Raw genomic sequence first — 23,292 nt, forward strand, 5'->3', positions numbered from 1 at the left:
GTGCTAATTTTTAAATACTTAAGTGCAAATAAATGCCCTAAAATAGAATTTTCATTGTAAATCAAAGTCATTAATTAGATGGAAAATAATGTGGGATTTCGAAATACCGACAAAACTTCACTGAAGCATTATAAAATAATATTATATTATTCAGTAATATGTCAAATATTAATGGTAATTTGAAAATTATAAAAAGTGAGACAATTTTATTAGATAATTCTGTGCAGTATAAAAAATATAGTAGAGAAAATTTTAACTTACCAAAATGCAAATACAAATAAATATTCTACACATGCAAATACTTGAATGATATCCAATCCTCTAGGCCATCTTGACCTGACATCGTCTTGTATGCTTGTCTTTAGCAAGCTCCCAAAAGAGAAATAAACTTGTGCTGCCATCCAACAATTGAAGAATGAACTTCAAAATCCCAATGAGCCACAAAGCATTTAAATTTATACAGTACCATGAGAAAACTGACGGGTCTTATAAACTTTCGTCACTAAATTTAGGGTTAATTAGAGCAGTGATGGTTTTTAAACCCAAATATGTTTATAGAAATTATTGTAAATGCTTTTTTAGGTCAATACAGACACATCTCCGATAAACCTGTATCCGATTACGCTTACCAGAACGTTATCAGATTATATCTGGAGTATTTACTTTACAAAATCTAGCCAAAGACGAAATTGTGAACCGTTTGCTCACGGAAGGAGTGAATACGTGTTTCATGTATCGTTCATTTCTTAATATGTGAAATACCCATGTGATTTGCACAGCTCATGGAAGGAATTACTGCAAATCTGTCCAACACACGGATGTTCACACTCTTCAAGGGCATTCGTATCTCTCTTCCAATTCTTGTAGTAGTTGACGAAACCATGATGGATTGAAATACAAAGCGTCAGAAATCTCTCATTATGCAATCTTTCTGCTGTGTAGTGCATCATCAATTAGACTGATGTTATCGCTCATTCTATCAACAGGACCAGCATAAATAGTGGTCCTAAGTTTCATAATAAGTACTATCCATCTTGTTGAATAGTATGACTTCATATTGGCAAACCAGTTAATGAATAGATAATGTATTGAATATAAATCAATATCAATAGGAATTGAAATATTATATCTATATTTGTAATTTTGACTTAAAGGAATTTGACTTTTTAATTCTTTAATGACACTGAAAGGTATTTATAAAAAAATATGCCTGTATTCTATCATTTCGAGTAATAAAATAAATAAATAATGAAGAATAAAAAAATGGATATTACATGTGATATTGTCACTGAAATTGTGGATATACATCAAATCTCATAAGGAATCTGACAATGAAAAAAGAGTAATTTTTAACAGAAAAAAAAATTATTGTTGTAAATATTGTCTTCTTTCATCTGTTTCAAACAATATTTTTAATATACGGGTTCTCATTTATATTGAATAAAATTATTATAAGCAGTTTTTTACTATAGTATTTATTTAGCTGTGAATTGTGGCTTGCGTTGAAGGAAAATATTATAAGTTTTCAGAATTTTAACACCTTTTTTACAAGAGCATGATAATTTCCTCCGATGAAAATATTATCTGCATTCACATAACTAATTACCTGTTCTTTGAACTGCATAATTTCTTAAGAATTAAGAATGTAAATCGGAATATTGTTTTAATATTTGAAATACTGTATTTTGTTACTGAAATTAAATGTCAGAAACATTTGACTCTGTTAGATTTCTTTACATTTTTTTTTATTCCATACAAAGATTTCGAGGATTATAAACAATCTGGTAAATATGTTATTGTATTCAAAGCCCCGCTTTGGCATATTTGAGAATTCACCTGCAAGTTCATTTCTAAATTATGAATAATTTAGCATTAGTCCTTGCTAGCGTTAGTCCTGCACGGCATTGAGTCCTTGATGATATCCGATGCTTTTTCTGCAACCATTATAGTCGGGATGTTTGTGTTTCCTGATGGGATGATGGGCATAACTGAAGCATCAACAACGCGGAGTCCTTGTATGCCTTTCACTCTGAAACAATAGCAACAAAATAAAAAATATGAATAAATTTATTGAATACAAACGCAATCGACATTGGAGTAAAATATTTCAATGCCAATTGTCTTTAATAGCATTATATTACAATTTTGTTGGAAACTATTTTGATCTAAAATAAGCACCAAAATCTATTTTATTGTCACAGCAACATGTACACATATTCCTAGGTAATTTTAATTTTATATATTAACTCAATAACAGAGACGTTGTCTACTATTGCGTTGATTTAAAATTAATTGGTAGGAACTTTGCAAGCAAAAAAAAAAAAAAAATTGGACATTAAAAACTTTTCTGAAACTTTTATAAAATGTTTAGATTTAATTAAAATCCCCCCTGGGGCACCTCATAATTGAGGATGAGAAGCTTCTGGCATGGTGTTTGGTTCTAGCCACCTTGGTGGGTACAGAAAAAATCGGTGGTCAACTCCTCTTACCGATGATTGGACGTGTTTCCCAAGGAAAGGGTTGTACCGTGGCCTGTGATGGTTCTTAGAACTCAGCCACAGTTCCCTCCAGTGTTGCAGTTGCGGCGGTCCGGTCATTCAAATTTTTCCGTGTACCTCAGAGGCGGGTCGGAGCAGCCGGTTTAAGATAAGGTTTGATTTAAACAGCCCATCTTTATTTCATTAAAAAATTTTTTTTCTTAAAATTATATCGCCGGAATAATAGAAACAAAAAATGTATTAAATACCGGTGCAATAGACGTGAGTATAATCTAGTAAATAAACTAATGAAAATTATCGTTGCAAAATGTTTCATATTTTTTTATTAAATTAGAGAAAAAATTGATATAACTGAAAGGTTTCTTTTTAAAGTTGTGTTAAAATGATTTTTTCCTATTAATATGCTAAAAAGTTATTGAGAAAAAGCGTTATATTGCTAATTTTTAATTAGAATTTTGAAAACATTTTTCTTAGTGAGAATTTGCTACTCAAGAGGGACCCACCCCACATATGTCGAAGTTATTAGCTCTAGGTATAAATGCCCGTCTTATTGAGCGTTCTCGACGATATTTTTCAACATGCATGTCATGATAACAGACAATATGCCTATCTTTAAACATAATAATGTTAAAACTGTTTTTACATATTATATATATATATATATATATATATATATATATATATATATGTACGTAAAACACTATACTATATTTATGCGCATGCTACAATAAGCGTAAAGATTGCTTCAAACATTTTCATACCTCATATACTTTGTGTTTCAAATCTTCAAAGTATCCCATAATAAGTCATAAATTTTTCCAACTTTTTTTTTTCATTTTATTACAAAAATTTAAAAATCTAAGAAATGCATCTTTTGTTTTTTATGACAAAAATTAACTAAAGAACTGGTATTAGGATGATAATTGAAGTGTAAAAAAAAAAAAAAAGATTATTAAGGAAAATATTTTGTTAATTTAGATCCGATATATTAATTATTTTGGTTTCAATACTTAAGATTTTAATTAAAAATATTGATTTTATTAATAAATTGGAAATTAATAAATTGATTAATAATCATTTTATTAATCAATTAATTTTAAAGTAAAAAATGCATTTTTTTGTAATTAAAAATTTTTTTCGTGTTAGTTGTTATCTAATTGATTATTGTAAGCTGCGTTAAATATATACAAATGCTGTTTTATACAGGAATTTTAATTCTGAGTCTTTTTAATCATAATACGCGAGTTAAAAATTTGAAGACTGCGTGTTATTGGTGACCGATATTGAAGTTTCCTTTTAGACAAGCGATTGTCAACGGTGACTCGCGTTATTCTTTCATCTCGTACTTGTTACTAATTTTGCACTTTTCGTTCAGGCTACGCCAGTCATTGGTGAAAGGCAATATAATTTAGACGTCGAGCTTTATCTGACTATAACGGAAGCCAAGAAACTATATGGATGCCATATTATACGTTAAAGCATTTTCATTTAGTTTTCAATCGCTAAATAATTTCTTTAACAACCTGCTTACAAGGATGAAGAATATTCGTAAAAAAAAAAGGCGTTTGCATTCTCCAACTATGCTAGCATTACGATTCCAAACAGCCGGACTTTCAAAATATTCTACGTCAAAAGTACCCCTCATTCCTTTGTAAAAAACATAATTGCGAGCAAAGAATTTTATTTTCCTTTTCGGCATTCCATTACTGAGTTGCGATGAATCTTAAATATTCGACTCTTGAAATTATGATTATCTTCTTTATAAATCCGAAATGCAACTGTCAACTAATCAAAGTGAATTACAGTATGCATGATTAGCGAATTTCGCTCAAATCATAATGATTGGTTATACAAATCTATACATAAACAGCTTTCCTGTATTTATAAATTTGAGTTTCTAAAATAAATGTTTCAATGTAAATTTGTAATTAGCTCCTCTAAAAATAAGCAAATCTATGCTAATTTTAGTTTAGAACACGGAACTTTTTTGTGTACACAGATGATATAAAAAGAACATTTTACTAATTGACGTTTCCACACTATGTGGGCAATACAAAATTTTTTATTTTCAATCTCCATAGATCCCCAAATGCTTTTATATACCTGTCTACTTTATGTAATGATACTTTGTGATTATATGTATATGTCTAAAAGCTATATTTAAAGAAATAAACGCTCATTCCACCTTTCTAGGACAACCTGTACAAATATTTTTGTTTTTAATGTCTAGATGGTTTACTGTCTATTCAGGAAAGCTTAATACATACAATATATATCTGAGCTCCAATAATTTAGATTGTTTTTATTTTAGCGTTTCAAAAAAAAAAAAAATTCATTTAGATTAGTATCCTGATTTGAAGTAAATAAGAGCATAATTCCTATTTTTCAATCTCTTCAAGAGAACTTGATTGCAATGCTTCCAAGCTCAATTTCATTCAATTTCACTGATTAATTTTAATAGATTTGTACGCTGAATCCGCCATCATCCAATTCCGAGCCTGTGTTCCTATTATCAATCCACCTTTCTCGGCACACAATTTCGTGAACAATATCGTCATGAAAATTTTTCAGTTGTACAATAGTGAAAATAATATCGACTAATTCTATTGTATAATTGCAGCGACAGGGCTGTCATTATAATTAATTTAATCTCTTATTGGATGGTGGTGACTTACCTCAATTCAGGGTCGACAACTGTGGTGGGATCTTTTGGATCTCCCATCTTAGCGGTTCCTACTTGATGATTTAGAGTGAGAACAAAGCTTTTTGCTAGCACCCTCAAGTATTCGTCTCGAAGGAGGTCTGGTATTAAATCTGAGAGTTTCGGAAGAAAGGTTTCAAAGAAGCGTTTGGCACCCACTTTCTTCATAGACTTACTTGATCCAATTTTCAGACAAGTCTTCAGACCTTCGAAAGAAATATAGCACAGAATTATAAAACTTTTTTTTTTGAATATTTTGTTTATATGATAGAAATTGTAACGATGCAAATGACTAAAAATTAAACTTATGGATACTCAATCACTTTTTTTTTGTTTGATTTCTTTAGTAACATGAAGTTAAATGATAGTTTGGGATTATACCTTGTAATTTTAAAGCGTAGTTTGTATTTAAACATCTCATTTTGAAACAACACGTGGGATAGTGAATTCTAGATATTTTGCAAGTTCTACCAATCTATTATTACACTAGTGTTATAGATGCTATTTGCTACAAGCAATGACTTGGAGACTGATAAATAAAAAAATTGTTAACTCAAAAATGCAAAAATAAAGTCGCTACAATCTAGTTATTCCAGACCAGATTTTGAAATAGGGATAATTGCATAACAGTTTTTATCGCAATTTTTTTTAAATAATAAACTGAACTTGCAGGAGAAATTGTCTCACATACTTCCTAATAAAGTTGTTATCCCTCTTTTAAAGTTATTGTCCCCCTGTTAAAATTGTTATCCCCCCTTTTAAAGTTGTTGTCTCTCTTCTAAATTTCCATTTCCCTTTGTAGAGCTGTTGTTGCCCTTTTAAAGTTGTATTCCCCCTTTTAAAGTTATCTTCCTTTTAGAGTTGTTGCCCTCCTTTTAATGTTGTTGCCTTCCATTTAATGTTGTTATTCCCATTTAGAGTTTTTATCCTCTTTTTAATGTTGTTAGCCCCTTATTAAAGTATTTAAACTCTTGAACGCCTCAAGTGTTCAGATTTAATTTTTAGAAGTAAGATCAAAAACTTGTTTTCTTTTTAAAAATCGTCACGCTTTTGAGTTACCACGTCTGTTTGCATGAAAATATACAGACCAACAGTCGGGAAACTCGATGTTGATTTGGATTCAAAATTTGATGCGTTTCTAAATTTTAGATGCTACAATTGTGAGTTAAATTTTATCTATCAGACTGTTATCTTTTATAGGGTTCATGGATATCTGGACTAAAATAAAAACTTCCTATAAGTATATTCCATACAAGTTTAGTGAAAAGACTGCACCACTTTCTTCCGATGCTTTGTCTTTGTTTACAATACTTTTGATTACAATACTTTATCTTTGTTTACGAGAAAGTAAAAACATGAATCAAACCGTAAATTAAATAATCGGTACAGTTCTAGAAACGGGTACCATTTGGCGATCTTCCGCCAAATTTTTCTCGTCAAGCCCCGCGGAAGCTGTAATCTTCAGAATTTTATTTCTCAATATTATGACTATTTTCAAGAGACGCTGACGACTTTATCTTTAAAGTTTGGCGCCGAATTTGGCGGTAGCCGTCCCTACGATTTAGCCAAATAATCCAGTATTTCTGTTGTTATTATAATTTGTAGCAGTTGAATTATTCTAACTTCTCTTTTGAATAGTTGGCGATGCCTGATTAGATACGCATCCCATAATGGATTGCGATTGTAAATAATGAGATGAAATGCTGTTCTGATAACGCGTTAATGACTTGTCTTGTCTTGTCTTTTGTGTCTTGTGTTTGTTTTGTGTAAAATGTTATTATTAAAGAAATGTTCCTGAAAACATGGATCCTCTTGCTTTACTACACGGATCATAATGATCTCCATTCCACCACACATTTATGTATTTTATCGCCAAATTATTTTGAATCTGCAGAGCCGGGGGTAAATATCTGCAGTATTCAATAAATTAATTTTGAGAATTCAATCAAAGATATAAATCAACAGAAAAGTATTATTTTTAAACATAATTAAACTAAAAATTCAAACTCTAAGTAATTAGCATAAAAACAATTTTAAAATTAAAGCGGAAGAGTGACAAATACAATCTATGATTTGCTTATTATAACACAGCCGGCTTCATAGGCATGCGCAGGACAAAAAAGATGGAGATTATCCTTCAATCAGTATTTCAAGTTATAATGAGTAACATTTTCTTTTCATGTATAACCTCTGAGCTCAATAAGTCGATTTTGCCTGGCGACCCAGATATTGTTTTAAAGGGCAAATGTATCGACTGTATTTAATATATGGTTTAGGCATTTCTTTAATTTAAATTCCGCAATTAAAAAATATATATACAAAGGAGGTAACCAAGTGTCCCTTGTGCCCTATTAAAGTATCAGTCTACCTACGGAATAAATTTTTGAAAAATCCCTCTAACGAGCTATTTCAGTTCATTTTCTGGATCAATGAGATTGCAAATAATGAAAGATGTTCATGAAATTCTGAGCCAATTGAGATTCCATAAAATGTGCCAATTTTAGTAAAAAATAGTGAAAATTTCAACAAAAAGCAAAATATTCTACGAAAAATTCCATTGCACATATTCTAATTATTTTAAAACACAACATACTTACAGCTATGGTGAAGGGAATAAACTAGAATCTAAGAAGTATTTGCATTTTCAAAAAAGTTATAGCTAATCGAATATTTCTGTATTGAAAATTACATTAAGCAGCTCTAAAAGAAAAACTGCTCAGTTCAAAGTTATATCCCTAGTTCTTTGTCTTTGGAATACTTAAGGCAGCGTTTCTCAACCTTTCAGTATTCGTGGCCCAGTTTTCAATCATAACTTTCATCGCGCCCCTCCCTTACAATAAAAGCTATACAACAATAATGTATATTGAGTATTTTGGATTCTGTTTTTAAATTATTTTTAATTAACTGCCAAAACAAGAGTAAAAGTGAGCCAACGTTGGCGAGAAACCACATCTTGCATTTTGGACAAGAGGACAGTGAACAGATGAAGCGAATGAAAGCGGAGAAAATTTAAATATTATATTTGAACTGAAAGCCAAATAGGGAGATAATGTTAAAAGAATATGAAAGTAGAAAAATTCATCAATGAAAGTTAACCTAGACGGGGTGAGCTAAATTTAGAAACGGGGAATACATTTTTTAGAATAATAAAAGAAATAAAACAGAAGCATGACAAAACGAAAGTGAAAAAAAAAGGAATGTTTGTGCAAGGGAATCCACGCGACCGAGGCCGTCTCGAGAATGCGCGGAGCAAATGTTTTCTCATAGGAAGAAGGAAAATATTCGATACGAAAGTTTCAATTCCGGCCAGTCTCATTCGAGTCGATCCTTTTATCGCTATCGAATCAATTGTGAATTTGTATGTTATATATGCTTTCGTGTTAATTGCAATTCACCATATAAAATATTCACGGCAGCAGATTTATGCAGACTCATGAATAAATTTTTAAGCAGAAGTAAGCAAGCATTAGACGATAGTCAAGCATCAACAAGTACACAGACGAGCGTGGTTCCGAAAATAAAATCAAGGAAATATTCTCAAGAATACTTAAATTTTGGGTTTACCAGTACTGAAGTAAATGAAGAAAAAAGGCCCCTGTGTATCATTTGCTCAAAATTGTTGGCCGCAGACAGCATGAAACCTAATAAACTTAAACGACATTCGGAAACGCTTCATAGTGAGTACGTCAACAAACTCAGAGAATTCTTCGAATTAAAATTAAAATCATATAACAAGCAATAACAATCATCAGTTGTAACCGTAGTAAATTATATAAAAATGAGACCCCTGAAATCGAGAATCTTTTCCGCATTTTGTGAAGATATGGGTTCAGTACATTCAGCGTTACTATTTTATTGCGAGGCAAGATGGTCATCACGTGGGAAATTTTTGCAACGTGTTTATGAATTAAGAGACGAAATCGCCATTTCCTAGAAGAAGAAAACAGACAGGAGGCCGAGAATTTTCGCGATAGTTTATTTGTTATGAAATTGAGGTACTTGGTCGACATATTCGAGAACTGAGACTGGCTATTTCTAATATTAAGCCTTCCTTCGAAAAACATTGCTCTGCAAGACAGGCCCAAGGAAGTCACTAATAATAATAATTATTAAATTTCTTTTTAATTTAGTATGTTTTGATTAAGTAAGTTGTTTTACTTCAATAAGTTATTAAATTTGTCGAAATGTATTTTGTTTTCTATGTGTATGTGTGCTTTCCTTTCAGTCATATTTTCTCTTTTTCTCTTTTAAATAATATTTTCTCTTGGATATTCTCGCGGCCCCCTTCTAATGTGCACACTAGAAGGGGGCCGCGGTTGAGAATCGCTGACTTAAGGTAACGCATATGCAAAATTTCAATATAATATATTAATAAGTTTTTAAGATATCATGTTTTGCGTATGAAATTTTTTACGAAATCCACGTTTTTCAAAAAATTTGTTTAAAGTTTTCATTTGCCGTGCTGAAAATGCTTTGCAAATATAAACAATGTTCAAAAGCAGATATAATTGCCCATATTTTCGGCATAAAAACTACTCAAAACGCATTCTAATACGCGTGGCTTGCTGATAGAACGTATTATAAAATAAATTATAATTCAGGGAAGCGTGTATTTGACAAAATGTTGAAAAACATTCAACTTCCGGTTTCGCTTTCAGCTATAGTGGTTTATAAAAAATCACATATCTAGGTTTTTAATTATCGTAGAATTAAAACGCAAATGTGGAAACCTAAATAAATGGGTTTTAAAATAAAACAATAAAAAAATTGTGAATTTTGACCAAAAACTGCCTTTTAAATGTAGGCAGATACTTTTACCCGCTTTAAACTTTTTTGTAGTTTTTGTTGCACTTTTAAGTAGATTGCTTACAGAAATATTACATATTGCAATATTATATATACATAGGAAATATATTTTAGAAATTGCGTGGCCGAAAAAAAGAGACTTTTGATATTTTAACTTCGATTTATTTCATGTGGCATAATTTCTATAGATAAAAAGCGGCAAGAGATACGTCAGTCTACATCGCGACACGGGAGTAAAAGAATCAAAATTTTTCCCTTCAACGATTTTACTATGAGAGTTGGATGGGGATTTTTTTGACACGTGCTTATTCAGTAAAGAAAATCTTGGGTATCCTTGAAAGAATGTTGTAAACATTAGGAGTTTTTATCCCTTTCCTCGAAGTGTGATAAAATGCTGAAGTTAACAGTTTTATAGAGCACGTGTAATATTAATTAAATAAAAAAATGGATTTGGATCAGCAAATAAGAGAACACTTTAAAATGAAGTTAATCTGGATTAAATTAAGATAAAAATTAGGAACTCAATCAGAATATAAAGTAGATTAAGAGATATCATTACATTATATACTTTAAAAAACTAAAATTTTAACAAACAAATAAGCAAAACCAAAGAAGAATCAATTTTGTCTTTTTTCATCATTCGCCTACCTTTCAAATTTAGTTTTACCGAAAAGTAAAAGAAGTTTTTTTTTAAAAATTTGAAATATGCTATCGCAAATTTATAGTTATCATGTGAGAACATTGTTCTTTTTCTAATCATAATCGAATTCTAAAATTTTTTCCGACGCCAGAACCAGTTTCAACCTGTTAGAAACAATCACCTGACAACTTCCAAAGGGCGACGACTGCGCATACGTCGATTTTTAGAAAAACTATGATCGGGCTCCCCCCTCCCCCCCAAATATATATTATATATATATAATATATATATATATATATATATATATATATATATATATATATATATATATATATATATATATATATATATATATATATATATATATATATATATATATATATATATATATATTTCCTCCTATGTTTAAAACCGTTCGAGCTCCAAAGCTTTCTTTTCAAAGCTGTTTTTTTTTTTTTTTTTTTTTTTTTTTTTTTTTTTTTTGAAAATTCGATTTAAACTGGTGTTTGGAATGATCACGTGACTATTGTATTGCGCAATCGTAAACGTTTGGAAAAGCTACGGTTTCTTTTCATCTCAAAATTTTTCGAGCTCCAAAACTGTTTGCCTGCTGGAAAAATTAAAATTAAAAAAAAATGTAATATATATACATTCCTCGATACCTCTCCTTGCTGTTTCGTGTTGATTCCCATTTTCATCTTTGCGCTTCTTCGGACGATAACTTCTTACGACCCATGCCCTTTATTTTCAGCCTACGCATTTTGAGGCTCCAAAAATCCCTACCAAATCAATTTCATGTTCGCACATGATGCTGATATTTGAAAGAATTAAACCTACTTTTTATGTTGATGCTTCGTTTATTTTAAAAATGCAGGCATCACCCTGAATATGATTTTGATTACTACAATTTAGATATTTAATCTTAAATATTACTGGAGGCTCGTTTTGTGACAACACGAGTGCCATTTTGGAATGAACGTCGTAATTTTGAACCTGCATCTACCATCTAGCTTTTAATTATAACTTTATCTCTCACTCTGATGTGAATGCAAGTTAAAATTACATCCCCCTTTCAACAACAACAACAACAACAAAATGCTAAGGATTTTGCATTTAAATTGGGACGACACATTTCACGTGATTAACTTTAATGCAAATTGGTTCCAAATATTTTATACAGTGAAATGAATTTTTCTAGTCACAATATTGTTGACATGTTCCAATTTAATTCCGAAATTCATTGTCCAATTGATGCTGGAAAAGTAAATATGACTTGAAGTGGCAGCATGACGTAAGGCAGCGTAAAAATGCTACTTCACATATATAGTAGCTTTTGTCTGTGATGCCCTTATGAAAAGGCTCCATTGAAATTATTAAAAACAGTGGGAATAGTCTCCCTAAAACTTTCTCGCATGACATTGGCATAAAATAGTTACGAAATATTACCTTTGGCGTGAAATGAGCATGTTTACTGAATCTACCGTGTCATCCTTGGCTTGTTTTTTGGCGATTAATCCCTGACATGTGGTTAATTGTATACGAAAATCGAATGTGTTTTAGACGCATTTTTTCCCCAACCAACTGAAACAAAAATTTGACACAAAACTGCAATTGTAGTCATAAAATCCCATACTAAATTTGATATATTTAAGTCACTGCATTTTTGGGATCGCGTTTACACGTTTCTGAAAGTACAGACCGACGTACGGCCAACCCATTGTTGGATTTGACTTAAAATTTAATAAATGTCTACGCAATAGATATCTTAAATCTGTTTACCGAATTTTATATCTAGATGTCGTTTACTAAATTTACTAACCGTATACTAAATTTCATCCATCTAGCTTGAGTTACTTGTTACTGATAGACGGACGGACATTTTCCAGAAGGGTTTCTTTGGAACTCAAGGAGGCCCAAATCGTAAACACTCGTGAAAATCTCGAGTTCGAATTTTTTGAAGATTATTGTACTTTCTCCTTACTAAAAATATGAGAAAGTAATAAAATGTCTTAAAAACTTTTATTAATGATTTTATTTAGAGATCTGTTGACACTTTTACCATTATAGTATATTCAGCATTGATGAGTCACTGAAATAGTTGAAATCGATTAATGGAAAGTTGTATGGATTAGTGGATTACAATCTGACAGCTACTTTAATTTTAGGCTCCTACTAGTGATTCACGCCATGGGGCTATTTTCGTATAAGAAGAAAACTACTTTGCAAATCTGAAATGTAATTGCTTTTACCTTTAACAACGGCTTCAACATCTGCAGGATCATCGTAATAGTTGGGATCAATTAAAGGTGGGTCATAAGGGTTGGTGGATTGCAGTCTGACAGTTCCTCTACTTTTGGGATGCAATATGCTACTCAAACATGCAAACAAGGGATCATTTTCGTACGGTGAGATAGCCAAATCGTATAACTGAAACAAGATAAAATAAACATCACAAAGTAAAAGTAATTTTTAAATACATTTTTTTATGGGTATATTTACCAGTTATCTGTTTTTGACGAGTATAAAAAAAAGCGCAGACTTTTGAGTTATGACGAGTTTATTCGTCAGGAGTAATAAATAGGGACAATTTACAGTTTGAGCTACATTTTTAGTAAAAACTCAAACGTATTTGTAGCTTTCAAAATGTTGAAAATACTTTGAGGCCAAGTCTAAACCAAAAGATCAAATAAAAGATTATTATGCGTTGTACCATACTTTGCTCATACCCTTCTCTAAAGTAAATTATGTTTCTTTTCGTTCATATGAAAAAAAATGTATGTTAGTTTAACCCTTTTAAGGGCCATTTTTTTTCTAGTCATATTATGTTTAAATATTTTTAGGCTTGAAATTAGAATAAGAAAAGGGATTCATTTAGCTGATTAAATAAATTAAATTTAATTAATTAATTAATATTTAAGTAACAAATCAAGACACACCATTTTGTGTAAGATAAAGAACTGAAGTGTCTTAGTTTCTGTTTTACTACAAAAAATTTGTCAGAACGTATGCCAAACTACATAATTTCATACAAAGATTGATAAATTTGGTGGGAAGCTTACTTCCCACCGCTCTAGAAAGGGTTAAGTAAAAAATAAATGTGATTATTGAAATAAAATATACGTTGTAATAAAAAAGTCATTTTATTACAACGTAATTTCATGTTATACATACTCTGTATTTAACGAGTATACTCCTAATTGCTAAATTTTTGCGACACAATTAGATACGAATTTTCCAAAAAATTTCAAAGCAGTTAACTGGTTAAAAAGGGTAAATTCTTAATTTCCTTATTTTCTATTCTTTAATGCATTTTTTATTTGATGATTGAAATTAAGAAATACACTAAATGGCAAATTGGAAATTTTACAGAAGAGCATAAAGCAGTTTAACTCCAATTTTGGTAATTATTGCCTTTTCCAGGTTAACGACACTTACTTTATTTTTATACTAGTAATCCTCATGTCTGCTCTGATGATACTACATTCTTCAGGTGCGACATCACTCTGCTTATGACACTGGCTACAACGACGCTTTTTTCAACAACTATAATCAATTGAAAAAATCCGATGTTTCCCAGTTGTTCAAACCTTTGTATTTACCGGCTTTTGACACCAGAAAATTCTTTTCGCATTTTCCATTTCCAGGTTTCAACTGATGGTTAACTTTATGGAAACTCTAAATTGTTCAAAAATTCTCTACCAGTTAGTGTGCGCGCAATGAGTAAACATTGAATGAAATCAACTGGTTAGTTTATAATTAAATTCTGGGAATATTATACTAGCGCAATGTTGTCGACAACACACTAGTAGAGTCTCCAATCAAACAGCAATTTTTAAACAAAGTCTGAGATTTTCTCTGAGATCTTGACTTTGAACGACACTCACATGCTATTTTCTTTTCATGTTACGAGACATGATTTTCATTTAGCGCAATTTTTCCGACTACTTTATTGTTTTTTAATGTTCCATGATTCTTTACGAGTCCAAATTTGTGCAAATTCTGATCTGACAAATTTATTATCTTGAACTCATGTATCCTTTCTTTCTTCTTAGAGAAGGGGACGGGGTAATGAAATCGTTCAATTGTCAAGTAATTTTATAATTAATTTTAAAATTATTTTAAGTAAATTGTAAATCAATATATATTAACTACTTAACTGGAATAAAAATTTCGAAGGCATCAAAAATGACTCCTTTCGGCATTATATTCACTTATGTTATTTAGTTCCAGAAAGCATTAAAATGAAAAGTTTTCGACTCTGATGTTTAAGTATTCACAGTGATTTACATGAATAACTCATAATCCATGATTCATTTTTTACTGAAGATTTACATTTTGGTCAATGTTAAATTAGACAAATTCTTCCTCGGAAGATTAAAAATTAAACTGAAAAGAGTAAGAATTTATTTTATATTTCAAATTTCCTCTCCATTTTCTTGATTATAATATTTCTGGCTCTGTATGACACAAGCTTTGCCGAAATACGTCGTCTGAGCTAAGGAATATAAAATAACAATATGGCTTCACAGTAGCGATCACTCAGAATGGGTAAAAGCATTTCTTTGGACAAAAGGCCCAATAAAGAAAAACCCGATAAATATTAACATTTTATCACGTCGCATTATAGGATTTGTGTTATATAAAAAAACACTGAAAGATAGGCAGTTATACAGTTAGTATATGTAGCGCAGTTAAATAATGGGGGGTCGGGGGATATGTAAATAGAATATAATGACATTGTTCGTCACTTGGGATGTGTAAAACAATCGTTTTGACGTAAGGTTCAATAAAATAAAACCAGATAAATATTAACATTTTATCACCAATCGTGTTATAGGATTTTTGTCATATAAAAACATAGACTGAAAGAAAGGCCAATAAACAGTCAGTATATGTCACACAGTTAAAATATAACGGGATGTGGTATATGTTAATTGAATACAATGACATTGTCTGAGTTATTTAAAAACCAAATATTTCCTTTCCTGTCTTCCTTTATGAAACACTTTTTCAACAAGTTGTAAACTGAGATTCATACGATAAGGGATAGCAACTATTTTTACATATTTTAATCTTGAAATTCTTTAGGCTTTTATTCTTTAGTTTTTTAACTTGACTATTTTTTGTAAAGTTTTTTTTGTCTTTGAACAAAAATGAATTTGTGTGTAACATTTTAAACATATAATACACCACTTTATAGAATTATGCAAGTAATCACTTTTCACGGTAGATGGGTTGGGTGTGTTACCATCTTTATATCCCAGTGATGTGAGTCAGGCAGACGTTTTAATTTTAATTACTTTGTATTTTAAGTACTGCCTATGTTAAGAAAAAATCTTGTAAATAATCCTCATCGCTTGTGCAAGGCCTTTCTTTTAAGACAAGATGGAAGTATGCAGTATCTCTCTACAGTGTTGGCGTCGCCATTGTGGGTTATATAAAAATAAGAAATGAGATACCCAACTCCTTGCTTAAGCACCTAGAGAAATCTCTTATTGTGGGATCGAATTACCTTTATTCCAGTCTTTGGAATAAAGGTAATTCGATCCCACAATATTACCCTATCCATTAGAAAAGAGGGAATCTAATTAATTCAGTTCTTTCTTAATTATCTTCAATTGATAACTGGTGCCTCTCATTCATATACATGTGTTGTCTTCCTTGTTTTGATATCTAGGTTATAAAAATAACAAACCAGAACCATTTCTTGGTAACAGAATGAAATTATGAATAAAGCATATAAAAAGTATGAATAAAACAATTAAGAACAACTCATGCTCTTTTTATCGGTATGGTGTGCGTCTAAAGCAAGCAAGTGTTGGAAGTAGGTCAGATATAGTTAAAACTGTGACATACTTAAATATCAAACATTCTTTTAGTTCCTGAAAGAGATACTTACTAGAGGTTTTAGACCGGTCTGATACTTTGCGATTTGTTTGTTTATTTCTATGAAATAAAGCTGATAATCTGGAAAATCTTCTCTTGGCGAGACTCCTTTACCATTCAAGAACGCTATCACTGATATAAATTCTACGGACGATAATGGACCTATAAAAAAATGGATATGTCTAAAATCTTTTTAAATAATTGAACACTTTTCTTCAAATTCATACATACATTTCTTCTGGAATTAACTATTGAGATCTAGTTATCACACATCTTGAACGTTGATACTACTCCGTTAGTGGCATCAATAATCCGTAATATTTGGATTCGAGAATTTTAAATAATGCTTTTCTTAGTGTAAATATCCATTATTTCAATATTATATTGCAGTGAAAATTTCAGAGACGCCAAAACGGCAATTTATAGCCAAGCATGAAATGCCTGAACTATTTATGAAATTGTGGCAAATATAAATCTTTCTGTGCATGTGCTGCCTATTGGCGGCTTTTAACTGACCGAATGTAAAACCCTCATTAATGATAATTATGCCTAACAGATCGCAAATCAGCTGCCAACATAAAAAACTAAATTTTAAATCTTTAAAAAAAAAACCCTTTCTTCCTTTCAATTTATAAAGAAGCTGCTTATAACAATGTTACTCTTAATTTTTTTCTTATATTTTCATTGCATTTTTTTTATTAATATTTAAAAAATTTCCTCCCTTCTCGAAATTTTAGCTGCTTATAACAATGTTATTCTTAATACTTTTTTATTGTTTTCGGTTATATGAAAAATTTGTTTTTCATTTAAGTGATTGTTTTGAAATTAAAAAGGCCTACTATTTTTATTGTTACAGCACTTTTCTTATTGTTATTTACAGTTTGTCTGTGGGACAGTATATCTGGGCAAAACCCAGAGAACTTAAAATCATCTTGAATGCAAGGCAATTTTTAAACTTTATTGGTAAAAGGATTTATTTCAAGTCTTTAGAATAGATGATTATAATTGCATTTTAAATATTTTATTTTGTAATAAAAATGATTAAATTTCTCCATTATATTTTTACTGAACGACACGTTGCATTTCTTTTGTTTTTGTACAAGTTCAATATTTATTTTATACTTTTGTATAAAATATACAATTTAATAAAAAACAATGGTATTTTTAATTTTGCTCAAACTGTTTCTTAAAGCAAATTTGTATATGATTCCTGTTTAGATTTAAGAGCTATAACTCAATATATGTTAATTCTTAGTTTTTTTTAAGCCGTATGTGTTAAGATGCCAACAATTTTTCATTATACGATTAATAGGATAAGAAGTCGTATATAATAAGTTAGAATTCATAACTTGTATATTTTTTTCTATTAAGTGACTAAAATCTAATACCATTTAATATGTAAATAGATTTTGTTTCCATTATTTATAAATAATAAGATAGAGAATGTTGATTACTGAAAAAAATTGGATTTGGATTTGTTGGATTTTATTGGCATAAGAGCAATGGTGTTGACTATGCTGTGCCAAACTGTATTCTGATTACTGAAAGGAAATTATAATTATATACAAAATAGACGTAATATAATGCATGCTGTTGCGCCTCGACTCCAAATGAGAAGAAGAAAAGAAGAAAAGTATCTGTATCAACTGTGAGTCTTCGAGATTTTTAAAGAAAGTTTCAACAATCGTAGGCTTAGGTCTTTGTTAAACTTTTCTTTTCTAGCTTTAAATTCTCTTGCAGCTTTCCTTACCGTAAATAGGCTTGCATATTTTTCTCCAGCTTTTCCTTCATTCCATTTGACATCGTACATCTTGGATAAGTGTATTCATGGTATTGCATATGATTATGATCTATGTAAATGAAGCGAGAGGTTATAGTTCTAACATGATTTTACCTTTTGTTTGAACTTACATAACATAGAGAGTTACACATCGAATTGTACTACACCTATTGGAAATAAGAGAAATTCTCAAACAATTATTTAAGTTTGTAATTTAAGAAAATATTACTTCAAAAATTTTACTTTCTAAGTAGAAAAGCGTTTTCAAAGCTGCTCCATTCGTAAATAAGATCTGAATTATAAATAATAACAAATTTCTACAAAGTGCTAGCAAATATTTCCTGAGAAAATTCACCAGTTTACTGAAAGGTGGCAGTGCATACCGAGATTAGGGTTAGTAATCCGAGATATAGTATGTCCAAAATACAACAGTCTCCCCTCTTTCTTATATGTAAGCACTCATTTATATATCACTTATTTATATATATATTATATATGTTACGAATCTGTAATGCTGCTTCCTAGAACAGTTAGTTCTTTCGTAGGAAAACAGCTCTTTGGATGCTGTTGGGATGCCGGATCAATGACCCCTAGGCATAGCGAGAAACTTAGTGACTATTTGGTGACTGTCGTCACAAAATGGATGATACTAGAATGTTCAGGAATTATGGTGGTAGGACCAATAAGAGGCAATTTATACTTGATTGTTCGAGAATCTTCTGTGCCCTGCTCTGAAAAGCTGTAAAATGCCGGCTATCGAAGCCAAAGTCAGTCTCATAAAGAATCGTATAATGAGTCAGTGCGGAATTAGTTAGATTAGTCCAGCCAAACCAAGTGTAGAGTGGAGCTCAAGCAATTAGTGGATTCAGAATTGGTACAGTGCAGAGAGTTTTGGAGACAATTATTGAAGCAGCATCGAGTCATGTGGGGAGTATTCAGTCGTTTAGTAATGAGTCGGCAGTTGGATACAGCTAAAACGAGGAGACTGTGGACAATAACAGGTATTTAGACAGATCTCGGTGAATAGACACGCAGAATTCTAATCCTGCTGATTTCTGTCTGGTCGCTTTGTGTGCTGTGACTGTCGTTTATTATCGATTACTACTTGTGGGCTGCTGTTTGTTCTAAATGTGCTGCTGCATATTGCTTGTGTACATCTCGTCTGTGTATTTGTTTTAATAAACATCGTTATTTGCTATTGAGGCCTGTTGACTGTGTAAAACCATACCGCTGTCGATTTTAAGGAATTTTATCAATATGATTATATATATATATATATATATATATATATATATATATATATATATATATATATATATATATAATGTAAGCACAATATTTTTTTCAAAGCAGATGGCAGATTTGAAGACACTTTGCATTTTCAAATTCGCTTTAATCAATCCCGGGAATGCATAATTTATTTCCAAGAGGCGCGGGGAAAGCACGTCCACTCACAGCAACAGATCAGGCAAGAGAAGACAGAAATAAATTAACCCTGGTCTTATGTAACATGAAATATCGATAGTGAATATATTTTTTTACAGTGCTAATATGCTATTAAGATTCTGATAGGGATTTCTCCATGCGCCAAACAAGCAAGGGAAACGCAGGAATCTTTTTAAAAAGAATTTGTTTAGATCAGTAATTTTTATACTTTAACTCGTGGGAACCGCTGACGAAAGCATTTTCACATAGATTCTCTTGAATTAATTAAATAGAATAAGTGGAATGGGATCAGGAAATAAGTGAATATTTTAGAATGACTTTGATATGGGCTAAATTACGATGAAACTGGGAATTGATTTGGAATTGAAATTATAGTTTAAAATATCATTACATATTATATATTATCCATTCCTCAAATACCTCAATTTCTAACTTATATAAGTTATTCTAATATATATTACTCACACTATATATATACATATATATTAGAATAACTTATATAAGAAATTGAGGTATTTGAGGAATGGAAAATAAAAATGATAATATGCTAGAGAAAATTTTCAGATATTGCGGATTCTTACGTGACTCCATTTTGAAAAATTACATTTTTTTAATGAAGAACAAAAACAACAAAGAAACAAACAAAAAAAGGTCATTGCATTTTTTAGTTTTTAAAATCGACTCTGCGCAGTTCTTAATTTATAATATATTAAAATAATAAATGTTGAATATTATTTAATATACGATCTATATGTCTTTTTGTGATCCTTCCAACCTACGTACAAGCTTCGAGCTGCAAGTGTAAATTTGGAAATAATGAGGGTGTCTATTGCTTGAGCAATTATTGAGTACATTAAAAGCATCCAATTTTTTATGTAATGCAAAGAGCATAGTATTCTGCAACTTTACCAATTAAAGTAATAATTAACTAATTAATAATTAAGGCTATCTATGTTCTCTATGATTAACAATTTACCATAGAGAACATAGACAGTATTAAGAAAATCTAAAAACATTTTGAAGGCTGATGAATGCTTATTCACAGGAGATGGAGTTTTCAATACCCACAATCATTGTTTATATAATTTTTTTTTCTTTCTCTACCAGCAATAATATTCCGTGTTCTTGAGATGCGAAAATTAAAATGCAAAGCATTTTAATCCAGTTTTTTTACGAAGGCCCTTTTACAAATGGAAATACACAGGATATGCTTTAAATAATTCTATAACCGATTCAAAAGTGAGGATGAGAAGCTTCCGGCATAATGCTTCGTTCTCACCTGGGCTGGTTACTTTCCATCGATGACGGGATGTATTTCCTTCGGGAAAGGCTGTACCGTGGCTAGTGTTGGTTTTTAGGACTCAACCACAGTTACCGCTAGTGTTACTGTCTTAGCGGTCCGATAATAAAGTTTTTTTCTCGTGTGCCTCAGGGTAAGTTAGTGTAGTTTTATGATATCCGCGATAAGGACATTGTCATTTGTAAAAATTTTGTATTATCCATATGATAGCTTGTCAGAACAAGGTATAAATGTAAAAATAAAGAATCCTTGACCAAGATTTGATAAACAATAAGTTGGTTTTAAAGAAACCACGGAATGTCATCCCTTGAATTGATTTGCTTGATTTTAACTTGTGAGGGAAAACTACAAACATTGGTTTATACTATTAATCCATTAATGCTTTCGGCGTGAAATGAAAGATAAAACAGGCTGGCAAACGAATTTGTTTGCATGGTATATGAAAACTCATTTTTAATTGAATTTTGTTTGCTGATTTCAAATTTGGAAAAAGTTTTTATTTGTGTAACTAATCAATGTGATTAGAAACTAAATGGTTTGTAAATAGAGATAAATACAAATAGAAAGGAGCAGAATCTCAAACCACATTTCGGCAATGTGAGTCACGACATGGCTAATGCTAATTCTGAAAGTCATGCGTGTATGATAAAATCTCCATCAAGAAGAAATAGCTGTATATACGGTCTGGGTTGCACAGTTCAACTTAAAAAAAAGGAGAATACTTAAGAGTGATTATTAAAAAAATTACAAATATTAATCAAATCGATTGCAACGGACACCGTTGCATAATGTATAACATAAAATTTATTTCATGGTGAACTCGGTTATGATGGCTGTGTCATTGATACTTGGCTAACACTTTCATTAACATGAAACTTATTCATGTAATTCTGCAGAAATATCATGCCATCCCTCTCTAGAACTAGAACTCAATAGCTATTTTCATTAGTTTTGCTGACTAAAAATGAACCACAATAACGTATCTCTTTTTTTTTATTTCTGTTTATGTCGATGAAAGTTGACTTCTATTAGTAAATATTGTGCTGCATATTAAACATACTTATCTATGAATGATTGACTTTTGCTTATTTTCTATCTAGAGCATGTTCTCAATTAATTTTTTTTTAAAAATAGCTTTAATAAATAACATAAAGCATTAAACTTTCAAAACAAATCTATTGGTGATTGATGATTTCTCATATTGTTGTTGTTGTTTCTTATGGCACTTGCCATGGACAAGCCCACTGTTCGAAGGCAGCCGATTAAAGCCTGAGGAAGAGCGCCTCTTGTTTCTAAAGTAGCGCCATCTAGGGCAAAGAGAACGACTTTTAGCTACACACACGTCACAACCCTTTTTACGGGCGGACTTTATTCACTCATGCACAGATCGTAATTTAGACCTGAATCAGAGAACGTACCCCCAGTGGTATTACTCTCGACATGGAGGAGTTTGTGACCACGACAGACGCGTCAGCCACCAAGCACGCGGTCTCGTATTGTAAATGATGAAAACACAATTATTACTTAAGGTTATGCTAAAATATCCCCAAAATTTTATTTCCAAGGTTAAAGGAAAAGCATGAAGTAAAGGTTTGAATTGATGTTATGCAAATACCCTCCTTCTGCGACGAGATAGAGTAAAAATTTGACTATACCTGTCCTGTTATTCACATAAGCGTTAATGTTTTGAGGATCCTGGAGTTTTTCATCTATTGTTTTTGAGTCGAATGTGAAAGGTAACGGGCAACAACAATGATCTTGCAAGTTATTCCCAACTGGCAAGTTTGCAATAACTGGAATCTGTAAATGAGCGGAAAGCACAATTAAGAGCTATTCAACTAAATTGGAAAAAGTAAATAGTTAAAATAATACAGCTTTTCTTTTATATGAATTGCCTCTCCCAAATATTACCCTACTATCAATATCTGTCGCTTGAAATAAAATAAAGTAGATGGACCTTTAATCGTTTCCTTATTATAAATTTCAATTCCATTGAACACACTTCTTCAAGAACCCCTGTATCATGCAGAATTATCTTTAATTTAAAAGATTCTTAATTTTTTTCACGCTTTTATTGGCACTCAAATTCGAACTAAGAACTGATGATACTATTCTTCATAATTGATAGTTATCATGCGAAAACAATATGCTTTGGCTTGAGGTTTTTGAAGCCTCAAAATACACGGGCAAAAAAAGTGTCGATTTATCGCTTTTGAGGCATCTATTAAACATAGT

The 23,292-nt window shown here is 31.0% G+C and overlaps 1 protein-coding gene across 1 annotated transcript in view; it reads right to left on the minus strand.

Moving 5' to 3' along the window:
• Positions 1 to 1,770: 1,770 nt before the first annotated feature.
• The window catches only part of LOC129963500 (glucose dehydrogenase [FAD, quinone]-like), a 42,884-nt gene continuing 21,362 nt past the window's right edge, over positions 1,771 to 23,292 (minus strand). The window contains exons 8-12 of the mRNA XM_056077925.1: positions 22,713 to 22,857; positions 16,545 to 16,693; positions 12,895 to 13,072; positions 5,174 to 5,405; positions 1,771 to 2,029 (exon numbers count right to left, since the gene is read on the minus strand). Of these exons, the coding sequence (XP_055933900.1) occupies positions 1,873 to 2,029; positions 5,174 to 5,405; positions 12,895 to 13,072; positions 16,545 to 16,693; positions 22,713 to 22,857 (861 nt within the window). The 3' untranslated portion in view covers positions 1,771 to 1,872. The remainder of the gene's footprint in view (positions 2,030 to 5,173; positions 5,406 to 12,894; positions 13,073 to 16,544; positions 16,694 to 22,712; positions 22,858 to 23,292) is intronic.

This window comes from Argiope bruennichi, chromosome 3 (assembly GCF_947563725.1).
Source record: "Argiope bruennichi chromosome 3, qqArgBrue1.1, whole genome shotgun sequence".
NCBI classification, from domain to species: Eukaryota; Metazoa; Arthropoda; class Arachnida; order Araneae; family Araneidae; genus Argiope; species Argiope bruennichi.